The following is a 12,153-nucleotide window of genomic DNA, read 5'->3' on the forward strand; positions in this document are numbered from 1 at the left end:
CAAATTAAAGCTGAATGTCTGCACTTAACGTTCATCTGCATTGTTTAATTTCAAATCCATTGTGGTGGTGTACAGAGCCAAAATAATGAAAATTGTGTCAATGTCCAAATATTTATGGACCTAACTGTATATCGCTTAAACAAGTGAGTCACAAAAAAATTCAGAAAAGTTGTCATGAAGGAAGAACCTCGCGATTGAGACTAAAACCAATGTTTGAACCAGGCTGTAAACAGGTTTAATTCTGCTCTTAAGTCAGGCTTTTTAACATGGGAGTCAATGGGGACTATCCCCTCTTGGGAGCCAGGCGTAGCGGATTCCCATGGAACTTTACTCTGAAACTTCACCAAACCATTTCATTCCTCAGTGACAATGACCAATGACAGATGAGTTTCACTGTGTTATCTTGAGCTCCGGTCTGTGTCTCTGCAGTGAATGAGGTCTGTCAACTCTGACACTTTAGCCTTGTTGGTTAATACCATCTTTGAAATGTACATGTGATGGAAAGATAATGAGGAAATATTTGGACAGAATAGAACTGGGTGTATACGGAGACGGAGGCTTATCAAGTTTTTCCAGATTCCATTAAGAGGAGCAGCACTTTACAAAAAGAATTGGTAAAACAACTCTGGGTTTGTTGATGACTTTGTTCCTCAATTTCAGTTACATTTGAAAACAAAGACAAACTGTGTCATATTAGAGAAGAGCCTGCTACAGATTCCTGATTTTAGTTTTTCCTTGAAAATAGTTTTAAAATGTTTAACCGTTTAGAAGTGAGACAAAAAAAAGCAGGGGACCCCCCGCTGTGTTCACAGGGAGCCACTGGGCGGGTCCAACACGCAACAGATGCAACAATGAAAAGAAAAAGGAAACAAATATCTCCGGAAGAAAAAGTGAAGCCACACACGTAGAAGACAAGCACATTTTCTTTGTGCTTCTAATTCCGGCATTGTCGTCATTTTTTTAGTGTCGATTAGTTTTGTATTGAAAGTAATTTTTTTGTATACAGAGAATTTTTTTTTTTGAACATTCGTGTCCTAAATATAATATTTCATAACATTTGCTGCCAGTGGTCGGGACATTTCTTTAAACTTGTCACAATCGTGTCTTCATGATCTAAATGAGATGTGTCATATTGAACGTGATGTATGTAACAGGAGGAGAGAGGTGTGCATGTGTGAAGGCTGGTTTAGTGAAGTCACTGTACTGATATCATTGTGTCCCCGCAGAGAGCTGTGGAGAAGATAAACGCCCCCGACCAGCAGGTCAACAGTGGTCGTCCTCTTTTCCCTCAGCTTTAATGGACACAACGCAGAGTCCAGGGACAGTGAGGTCATGACCTGGATCCACACAGACGGGTGCATCTCTGGAGCTGTGGACCAGCAGCAGCTTGGTCCCCAGAGGCTGCTTCACGTCACAGAGTGTGTTCATTTACTTTCTGTTATTGCATTGAATGGAAATGGTGAACAGGGTTGGTGTTCACATGTGAACCGATACCAGTAACAGCAACAGAACTTCTGAACTCAGTCAATGTGTGGAGAGCTGGAAAAGATGGCGGCGCTCGGTTTGGCTTGATTTTACATTTACTGTTAAACGGTTCAAGTTCAATTGAAATAGTGTTTTATAAGATGGTGGAAATGAAAAATGAATGAGGACCAAGTTCCAGCTGATAGTATCAACTTCTCTGTCTGAAGGTGAGTTAACCTGTTCGAGGGCAGTACCCCGAAGGAGCCGTCCAGGTGCGCTGTTTTACCGATCAGCGTCAAACATTGTTATTTATAGAACTGCATCGTACAGCTAGGTATTAATGCAACATATCGTTATAAAGCTAAGATTCTTCTGATTCAACTGATGTAGAACATTTCAAGATCCGATCACCACAGCCGGTACAATCAACGTCCCAGTCAGACCGGAAGTGGGAAAAAAGACGTGGGGAACCCTGAGCCGGTGAGATGTGTCCGGCTCTCAGGTGTGTGAAGCCCGTGGGAGCATCGCCAGCCTCGCAGTGAGCCGCCGGGGGACCAACCCGTCACCGAGCAGCCGGCTGCTGCTGCCGACGACGCCGGCCGGCAAGCCGGGCACTGATTGCTATGAGGCTAACGCCAGCTAGCTTACATGTCACCGTCAATTACCAAACAAAACAACAGCTTTTCTAGTTGAAGACACTCACTGCGACACGAGACACGCACTTTCAACGCTCCCCTGTCTGTGGGGAGATCAGTCAGGCGGCTGCTGCCAACCGTAAACAAACACCGACAGGTCTACCAAAAGCGAGGAGCCCGAGCTGAGGAGGGGGCTTTGTCATGTGACTTACCCCGACGCAGGCTCTGCTTCTCGGCCAGATCTCCGCCTCTCACCCCGCTCACCGGCTGGTTAGTGTCCCCCCTCGGCTAGCTTCCCAGCTAACACCCGCAGCCTCGAGCTGAGGAGGGTGCTGTGGCTCGTAAGGTAACCCGGTCTCCTCCTCCACCAGATCTCCGCCTCCAGGAGGCTATGCCATGTAGACCGACTGTGACGTCAATTCTGGTCGTATTCCCATTCGACGCACTCTATGGTATATTTTCTTACATAGAAGAACCACAACAAATCGCGGGAGTTGTTTTTTTCCAGAGTTTTTGGGACGGTAGACATGCCAGATACCCACACTAACGTGTAGAAGCAGTACAAAAGTGGATTTTTCATAATATGTCCCCTTTAAAAATTACTTTCAACTCAACATCTGTGTTTTTGACAGATTACTAAGAAATCAACCAGTTCTCTGAAGCTCAACAATTAGAGGGTTTATTGTTTATTCAATTGATACAAATTTACTTTTTTTATTATAAATGATCACAAATTATAATTTTATCTTTACTTAATCAAAAGATGTAAAAAAATAGAATAAAAATTAAAATAAACTCAGCTTCTTAAATCTGAAGATTTCCAATGTTCTTATTTCAAAAAAATTGTCAATATTGATTATTGATTGTGAGCATTTTAAATTGATTAATCAATTCAGATATTTCTTTGGACTATTTGTTAAACTGAACAGTCAAGGGTCAGATGCATTAACGTTTAGGAACAGTCAAAATCCATATTGAATTTTTGATATTACCACTGATGCACGCAGATAACACAATTTAATACAATTAATAATACAAGTTAATACAATCATAATTGACATGATGCAAGTAGATTATATAAAACATAATTTCAAATCAGAAAATCTGAACATTAAATTACACAAGAAAATGTCAAACGTCCTCTGGTACCACCGTCTCAAAGGTGAGGGGTCTTCTTTTTCCAAAAATATCTAAACTAAACAGTCATGAGCATTATGGAACCCTGTCTTGTACTATGGAGCTGATTGATTGATTGATTGATTGATTGGTTGATTGATTGATTGATTGATTGATTGATTGATGATTGAACTGATGAAATCAATCACTGAATAAGTTGCAGCCCTAAAAACAAAGTCCCCCGACTATACACTTACTGCTTTTTCAACACAGAAACCAAATAAGCACATTAACAATTCTTCAACTGAAAACACAAATAAAGACTTAAGCCAATTTAAAGAAGCAAACAATGAAAACAAATGCTCATGTCGGGGATTTTCTTTTTTAAAAGTGCAGTTACATATTTCACCTTTTGGGTTTTTCACATCATTCTGAAAAACCCAAGAAGAGCTTCATTTGGATAACCTCTGCAGCGCGGCTGAAGGTAAAGAGACATGTTAGAATGTTTCATAAGGCCAGGCTGTGACAGAGTCCAGCCTGAAACATGAAAGTTGTGTGCACAACACATACCCCAGGGTGTGGTCCACAAAACAAAGGCGCCCTCTTGTGGTGGTGCATCAGTTTTCAGATTGCACTTGTTCTGCAAGGAGAAATGTGAAAGCTTCACCCAAGCTTCTGCAGCTTAAAGCAACGAGCAGTGAGATGCAACATGGATCCAGCTCAACAAACTGAAACATCAACACAACGACCAATGAGAGGACGTCATAGTGCCGCCCGTCTGGAATGATTGACAGCTGATCTCTGTGCGGAGCAGAAACGTCACCACGAAGAACTTTGATCAACAAACATGGAGACAAAAGAAGTTAAAGATTTACACACAAAATCTGAATCACTGCTTTTAATGACTCAAGTCTATTTGAGTTTACAGAACTCAGCTGTGGATCCATCATAATAAACCCAAACTCCAGCATAGAGAAGCTGAGTGAATGTGGTCAGGACTCTGTGGAGGAGAGTCATGGTGTCAGAGACTCTGTAGAAGGACAGAACACCTGCACTGTGATCCAGGTACACTCCTACTCTGGAGGACACAGGACCTGACACTGGAGTGTTGATGTTGTTGTAATGAAAGTTATAACTGTTTCTATAACAGTATAATGACCAAGATTTATCATTGAATCCAAATTCACATTCAGGTGAGTCTCCTGCTCTGCTGATGTTCTTGTATGTGACTGCTATACCAACTCCTCCATACACCCCACGCTCCACCTCCACCTCCCAGTAACAACGTCCAGTCAGACTCTCTCTACTCAGGACCTGAGGCCAATAAGTAAATCTGTCTGGGTGATTAGAATAAGACTTTTTTTTTCTCTTACATGTTACTTTTCTGTTTCCCTCAGATAATAACAGATATTTGTTTGCTGTGTTTGGATCCAGTGTGATTTCCTGTGAATAGCTTAAGAAGTCAGCTCTGGTCTCTGGTTCTGGTTGTAGCAGTAAAACATCCACTTGAGACACAATCTGTAAAATCTCTGTCTCTGTCTCACTCAGAATGTCCTGTAGTAGACCTCTGACCTGGGACACAGCTGCTGTCACGTCCTCAAAGTCCCTCAGAGGACGAATCCTGATGCTGGATGAGTGTGTAGATCCACTGAGTGGTGACAGTGAGGGGTAGTTGTGTAGAAACTGGTTGTGATCCTCTGTGTCTGAGAGCTGCTTCAGTTCATGGTCTTTCCTCTTCAGCTCAGTGATCTCCTGCTCCAGTCTCTCCTGAAGCTCTCTGACTCGACTCACTTCAGTTTCCTGCTGGGATCTGATCTGCTGCTTCACATCAGAGCTTCTTTTCTCCAGCAGACGGATCATCTCAGTGAAGATCTCCTCACTGTCCTCCACTGCTTTATCAGCAGAGCCATTGAGGGCCTCCTCCTCCTGTTGAAGCAGCTTCAGGTCTTTCTCTGTGTCCTGGACTCTCTGCTGGATTGTTTGTCTCCTCAGCCCGAGCTCTCTCTGCCTCTCAGTCCTTTCTGCTGCAGCTGACACTGTGTCGTGGTCTTTATGTTCCTCCACAGAGCAGAGATAACAGATACACTGCTGATCAGTGCGGCAGAACATCTTCATCACCTCGTCGTGACGAGAGCAGATGTTCTCCTGGAGCTTCTCCGAGGGCTCCACCAGCTTGTGCTTCTTCAATGGAGCTGACTGAAGATGAGGCTGGAGGTGTTTTTCACAATAAGAGACCAAACAAACCAAACAGGACTTGAGAGCTTTCAGTTTTCTCCCAGTGCAGACATCACAGGCCACATCTTCAGGTCCAGCATAGCAGTGATCAGCAGGAGCAGCTTGGAGTCCAGTCTTCTTCAGCTCCTCCACTAAAGCAGCTAACATGGTGTTTTTCACCAGGACAGGCCTCGGTGTGAAGGTCTCTCTACACTGAGGACAGCTGTAGCTTCCTCTCTCCTCCCCTTTGTCCCAGTGGTTGTTAATACAGCTCTTACAGTAGCTGTGTCCACAGCCAGTAGTCACCGGATCCTTCAGTAGATCCAGACAGATCGAACAGCAGAACGTTTCCTGCTCCAGCTGAAATTCTCTCTGAGCCATCTCACCGTCCTGGATCTCAGTTTCCCTTTAACTGACAAAAGTTGTATCAAGATCCGAACTCTGTTGTTCTCGTTGCCTCTCAGCTCCTGAACTTCACCTCATTTCACTCTCACTTCACTTATAACAGCAGCTCGGTGAAGGGGCTGGAGCAAGTTAATTATTAGTCGTAATAAAACTTGTTGTCTTTGCAATGAGGAGCCAATTACAAGCTTTGCTTCCTCCCAGGATGTTCAGGGTGTGTTTTATTAACACTGATAACTTGACAAAGTCCACATCATTCGACAGTTCTCCCAGATAAGACAGAACTTAATGACTTTCACAGGTCAAAGTTCTCCAAATGTAATTCCACGTGAAGCCACAGATCTCTGCTCCTTCTGCTCTCGTTCACTTCCTGCAGTGACTTATCTTCCACAGTGTTTCTTGTCTTTGACATCAATCATCATGACGGTGATTGTCATAGTTTTACATTTTATTTGTGCAGCGCTCAAAAGTGCTCAAATTTGGAATACCACAAGCTCCAACACAAAACTTTGTTGAAATGCCTTCAAGCATCTGTTTAATAAAGAAAGAACGTTTGAAGATTTTCTGAGAATAAGAAGTGGAGGGAACTCCCAGCAGTATTTATTTTTAAGGAAACTGAATCTTATAATAAACTAGTCATCAAATAAACAAAATAGCTCCCTTAAGTTTTAATACAATAAATAAAACCAGTACAACTTTGTTCTGAAACTTGAGTTCGATCAGTACTCCCAGTTCAGCAGCACCACATTGTGCAGAAAGCAGAGTTGCACAGCCAGTTTATTCAGGACAAACATTTTTGCGACACTTCCTGTTACCTACCTGTTTCAAAATAAAAACAATCCAGTGATTCTGTTGACTGAATCCATTCATTTGTTTTTAAAAGGTTTTTATTTTGAAATGTGTGCAGCACCGGCTTCATACAGTAAAGTGCTGGTATTTATTTGAGTTAAACAATATTGAGGTGTATTGGAAGTGATTTAAACTTATGTGACTGCACTGTAGCTTTACAAGTTGTCACAGGCTGTGCTACCACTAGGGGGCGAAAGATCTCCACTTCAACATGTCAGTGTGGGGGGGCAGACTCCGTGTTTGCTGATGTGACAGGTTTTTGTGTTGTGTCGTTGTCTGTTCAATGTGTGCAGTCGCTAATGAATCTGAAACATTTAGTTTTTCAGTGACTGAGATGAAACCAGAAAGAATGAAGAGGAAATCCAGCAGCTGCTGAATCTCAGTGGAAATGGAAACCTGCAGAGTCGAGGCTCGAATATGAGACTGTAAATAAAGATGGACGACATGACAGCTCCTCAACAGTGAAGCAGAATCCTCTCGACTTCCAGGTTGTTGTTTTCACACTGATGTGTGTTCAAGTGTGTTGATAAGTTTGGTTTAATTAGTTATTTGATGATATAGAAACTTTGTGAAAAGTCATGATTGACAGATGAGACTGAAAGTGAAGAATCTGTTGTTACCATTGTCGTGATTGACAACCTCGATGTGAGTCCCTGGCACCACTGCTACAGGACACTGGTTATCTATTTATTAAAAGTTTATTGATAAGATAAGATGATAAGATGAACAGTTCTCAAGACATATGACACACAGAGAGACTTCTGGAATTAATATGCAACAAGTGCTGGAGGCTCATGTCTGGATCTGGATCTGTTTTACCATCGGACTTTGTGGTTTGTGTGAATTCAGTTTCTGTGGTAAATACTCCAGCACTCACTGGGCTTATTAGCAGGATATGAAAATGCCACTGCTGATATCCTGGTGATTCATTTGCATGTAAACAAAGCCTCTGTTGTTCACTTTACATTTCCTGGAGATTTTTCTTTTTGTAAACCCCCAACCTAACACCGTGTGTCTGAGAAACTGTCCAGGTCTCCTCTTCAGCTCAAAATAAAATTCCATTTCAGCCTCCAATATTTCACCATTTACATAAATAAAAAGTGGAGCTGGTTCCTCTGGTGCCCGTTCAGGAGGAAGACTCTGGTTCATGTGTCATCTGTGTTATCACATCTCAAAGTGAATAGTTGCACTGGTCACATTCAGCTCACAACAGCACTGGTTGTAAGACTCACATTCTTCAAAGTTTCCAGAAAAGTTGATGAGCCTTTTCAATGGAATAAAAACCAATTGACAAAGGGTTTCACTAATTAAAAACACAAGTAAAAATACATAAAAACACATGTATGAAAAACCAGACAGGTGAAATCAACCAGTTCTCTGAAGCTCAACAATTAGAGAGTTTATTGATTATTCAAATGATACAAATATACTTTTTTTATTATAGATGATACATTTTTTTAATTTGATCTTTTATTTAAGATGTTAAAACAACACAAATACATTACTCATGTTCATGAATGTGAAGATTTACAATGTTCTTATTTTCAACAATTTCTAACTATTGATTATTGATTGTGAGCAATTTAAATTGATTAATGAATTCAGACATTTCTTTGGACTATTTGTTAAACTGAACAATCGAGCGTCAGATGCATTAACGTTTAGGAGCAATCGAAATCCATGTTGAATTTTAGTTTATTACTAGTGCTGTCAGGTTAACGCGTTATTAACGGCGTTAACGCAAACCCATTTTAACGCCGTTAATTTTTTTATCGCGAGATTAACGCAGAGCTGCCAACTCTCACGCTTTCGCCGTGTGACACACGCTTTTGCATGTTGGTGGTTGACTAAGTCACAATAATTTTTAAAACCTCATCGTATCAGGCCGTCATGAAGTACAAGGAGTGGGCGAGTGTGTGTGTGTGTTTGTGGTTCCAGATAGCGCACCGTAGCCCCTGCCCCCTGCCCCCTGCCCCCGCGCACTCGCTCAGAGAGACACAGTGAGATCAGAGATCAGTGACTGACTGCTTCTTAACTATGGAAACAGTGAAAACACAGAGTTTCTCTGGTCTCAGCTGATCAGAGATCAGCGCCTCAGCTTCTTGATCAGAGCAGAAGCTGCAGTTGGTTTCTACCGAGCTTCAGTATCTGTGTTTGCCTCCAGTCTGACCGGCTCTCGCTTTTTGTTTTAATATTTCACCCTTGTATTAGAGTCCTTGTTTACCTGAAATGTGCACTTTATAATTTTATTTTGTAGCGCCCTGTTTGGCAATGTTGTTTTTCAATAAAATAAAACATTTGCATAAAGCAAGCCAATCCACTTGTCCATGTTGTTAGAGCATTAAAAAATAAATGAAGGGACATTTAGAATAGATACAAATTTGCGATTAATCGCGATTAATTTTGAGTTAACTATGACATAAATGCGATTAATCGCGATTAAATATTTTAATCTTTTGACAGCACTATTTATTACCACTGATGCACACATTTAACATGTGAATACAATCAGAATGAAGTGAAGTTACAAAAGATAAAATGTCAAACTTCCTCAGGTACCACCATCTCAAAGGTGAGGGGTCTTCTTCTTTTTCAAAAACACTGTAAACTAAACAGTCATGAGCATTATGGAACCCTGTCTTGTACTGTGGAGCTGAGTGATTGATTGATTGATTGATTGATTGAACTGATGAAATCAATCAATGAATAAGTTGCAGCCCAAAAAACAAAGTCCCCGACTATACACTTACTGCTTTTTCAAGACAGAAACCAAATAAGCACATTAACAATTCTTCAACTGAAAACACAAATAAAGACTTAACGCCACTTTAAGGAAGCAAACAATGAAAACAGATGCTCAAAACTTTCATGCCACGTGTTGAAAAGGATTCATTTGGATAACCTCTGCAGCGCGGCTGAAGGTAAAGAGACATGTTAGAATGTTTCATAGAGCCAGGCTGTGACAGAGTCCAGCCTGACACATGAAAGTTGTGTGCACAACACAAACCACAGGGTGTGGTCCACAAAACAAAGGCGCCCTCTTGTGGTGGTGCATCAGTTTTCAGATTGCACTTGTTCTGCAAGGAGAAATGTGAAAGCTTCACCCAAGCTTCTGCAGATTAAAGCAATGAGCAGTGAGATGCAACATGGATCCAGATCAACAAACTGAAACATCAACACAACGACCAATGAGAGGACGTCATAGTACCGCCCGTCAGGAATGATTGACAGCTGATCTCTGTGCGGAGCAGAAACTTTGATCAACAAACATGGAGACAAAAGAAGTTAAAAATTTAAACATAGAATCTAAATCACTGCTTTTAATGACTCGAGTCTATTTGAGTTTACAGAACTCAGCTGTGGATCCAGTATAAACACTAACTCCAGCATAGAGAGGCTGAGTGAATGTGGTCTGGACTCTGTGGAGGAGAGTCATGGTGTCAGAGGCTCTGTAGAAGGACAGAACACCTGCACTGTGATCCAGGTACACTCCTACTCTGGAGGACACAGGACCTGACACTGGAGTCTGGATGCTGTTGTAATAAAAGTGATAACCGTTTCCACCACAATATAATGACCAAGATTTATCATTTAATCCAAATCTACATTCATGTGAGTGTCCTGCTCTGCTGATATTCTTGTATGCGACTGCTACTTCAACTAATCCTCCTCCCACCTTCATCTCCACCTCCCAGTAACAACGTCCAGTCAGACTCTCTCTACTCAGGACCTGACACCTACCAGTGAATCTGTCTGGGTGATCAGAATAAGACTGATCTTTACTTGTATAATTTACTTTTCTGTTTCCCTCAGATAATAACAGACGTTTGTTTGCTGTGTTTGGATCCAGTGTGATTTCCTGTGAATATCTTAAGAAGTCAGCTCTGGTCTCTGGCTCTGGTTGTGGCAGTAAAACATCCACTTGAGACACAATCTGTAAAATCTGTGTCTCTGTCTCACTCAGAATGTCCTGTAGTCGACCTCTGACCTGGGACACAGCTGCTGTCACGTCCTCAAAGTTCCTCAGAGGACGGATCCTGATGCTGGATGAGTGTGTAGATCCACTGAGTGGTGACAGTGAGGGGTAGTTGTGTAGAAACTGGTTGTGGTCCTCTGTGTCTGAGAGCTGCTTCAGTTCATGGTCTTTCCTCTTCAGCTCAGTGATCTCCTGCTCCAGTCTCTCCTGAAGCTCTCTGACTCGACTCACTTCAGTTTCCTGCTGGGATCTGATCTGCTGCTTCACATCAGAGCTTCTTTTCTCCAGCAGACGGATCAGCTGAGTGAAGATCTCCTCACTGTCCTCCACTGCTTTATCAGCAGAGCCATTGAGGGCCTCCTCCTCCTGTTGAAGCAGCTTCACGTCTTTCTCTGTGTCCTGGACTCTCTGCTGGATTGTTTGTCTCCTCAGCCCGAGCTCTCTCTGCCTCTCAGTCCTTTCTGCTGCAGCTGACACTGTGTCGTGGTCTTTATGTTCCTCCACAGAGCAGAGATAACAGATACACTGCTGATCAGTGCGGCAGAACATCTTCATCACCTCGTCGTGACGAGAGCAGATGTTCTCCTGGAGCTTCTCCGAGGGCTCCACCAGCTTGTGCTTCTTCAATGGAGCTGACTGAAGATGAGGCTGGAGGTGTTTTTCACAATAAGAGGCCAAACAATCCAAACAGGACTTGAGAGCTTTCAGTTTTCTCCCAGTGCAGACATCACAGGCCACATCTTCAGGTCCAGCATAGCAGTGATCAGCAGGAGCAGCTTGGAGTCCAGTCTTCTTCAGCTCCTCCACTAAAGCAGCTAACATGGTGTTCTTCACCAGGACAGGCCTCGGTGTGAAGGTCTCTCTACACTGAGGACAGCTGTAGCTTCCGCTCTCCTCCCCATTGTCCCAGTGGTTGTTTATACATCTCTTACAGTAGCTGTGTCCACAGCCAGTAGTCACCGGATCCTTCAGTGGATCCAGACAGATCGGACAGCAGAACGTTTCCTGCTCCAGTTGAAATTCTCTCTGCGCCATTTCATTCCTCAGTGACAATGACCAATGACCAATGAGTTCACTGTGTTGGTTTGAGCTCCGGTCTGTGTCTCTGCAGTGAATGAGGTCTGTCAGCTCTGACATTTCAGCCTTGTTTGTTCCACCCATCTTTGAAATGTACATGTGATGGGAAGAGAATGAGGAAATATTTGGACAGAATAGAACTGGGTGTGTACGAAGACAGAGGCTTATCAAGTTTTTATCAGATTCCAGTAAGAGGAGCAGCACTAAGGTATGAAGTATGAAGAATGTGGATGGTTATCAAGCTTTTTCACAGTCCGGTATGTTTTATTTGCTAAAACATTGAGTAAGTAGAATGGTCCTCAGTAGATCCCCTCCTCATCTGGAACTATGCATTCCCTGGGGAAATTGTTAAAGATATAGAACCGTGAACAAATCAACGAGTCAAACAAACCAACTAATCAACCAACTAACCAATAAACC

At 42.5% G+C, this 12,153-nt stretch overlaps 1 protein-coding gene across 1 annotated transcript; it reads right to left on the reverse strand.

Annotated features, from left to right (window-relative positions):
- Positions 1–3,122: 3,122 nt before the first annotated feature.
- Positions 3,123–11,804, reverse strand: LOC128454467 (uncharacterized). The gene is made up of 3 exons (XM_053437877.1): positions 10,021–11,804; positions 9,705–9,757; positions 3,123–5,835 (listed from the first exon to the last, which is right to left on the reverse strand). The coding sequence occupies exons 1-3, from the start codon at positions 11,791–11,793 to the stop codon at positions 4,128–4,130; spliced, it is 3,534 nt and encodes a 1,177-aa protein (XP_053293852.1). The 5' UTR covers positions 11,794–11,804; the 3' UTR covers positions 3,123–4,127.
- Positions 11,805–12,153: the final 349 nt, after the last annotated feature.

The sequence above is a fragment of the Pleuronectes platessa genome, chromosome 13, assembly GCF_947347685.1.
Source record: "Pleuronectes platessa chromosome 13, fPlePla1.1, whole genome shotgun sequence".
In the NCBI taxonomy this organism is placed as follows: domain Eukaryota; kingdom Metazoa; phylum Chordata; class Actinopteri; order Pleuronectiformes; family Pleuronectidae; genus Pleuronectes; species Pleuronectes platessa.

What these genes read in the sequence shown, in the direction of transcription:
- LOC128454467 (XM_053437877.1), bottom strand. Translation starts at nt 11,793, where the DNA reads ATGTCAGAGCTGACAGACCTCATTCACTGCAGAGACACAGACCGGAGC. An exon ending in CAGCTGAGTTCTGTAAACTC is followed by an intron (nt 9,758 to 10,020) that starts AAATAGACTCGA and finishes TTCTCCTTGCAG; the next exon opens with AACAAGTGCAATCTGAAAAC. An exon ending in CAAGAGGGCGCCTTTGTTTT is followed by an intron (nt 5,836 to 9,704) that starts GTGGACCACACC and finishes TGTCAGTTAAAG; the next exon opens with GGAAACTGAGATCCAGGACG.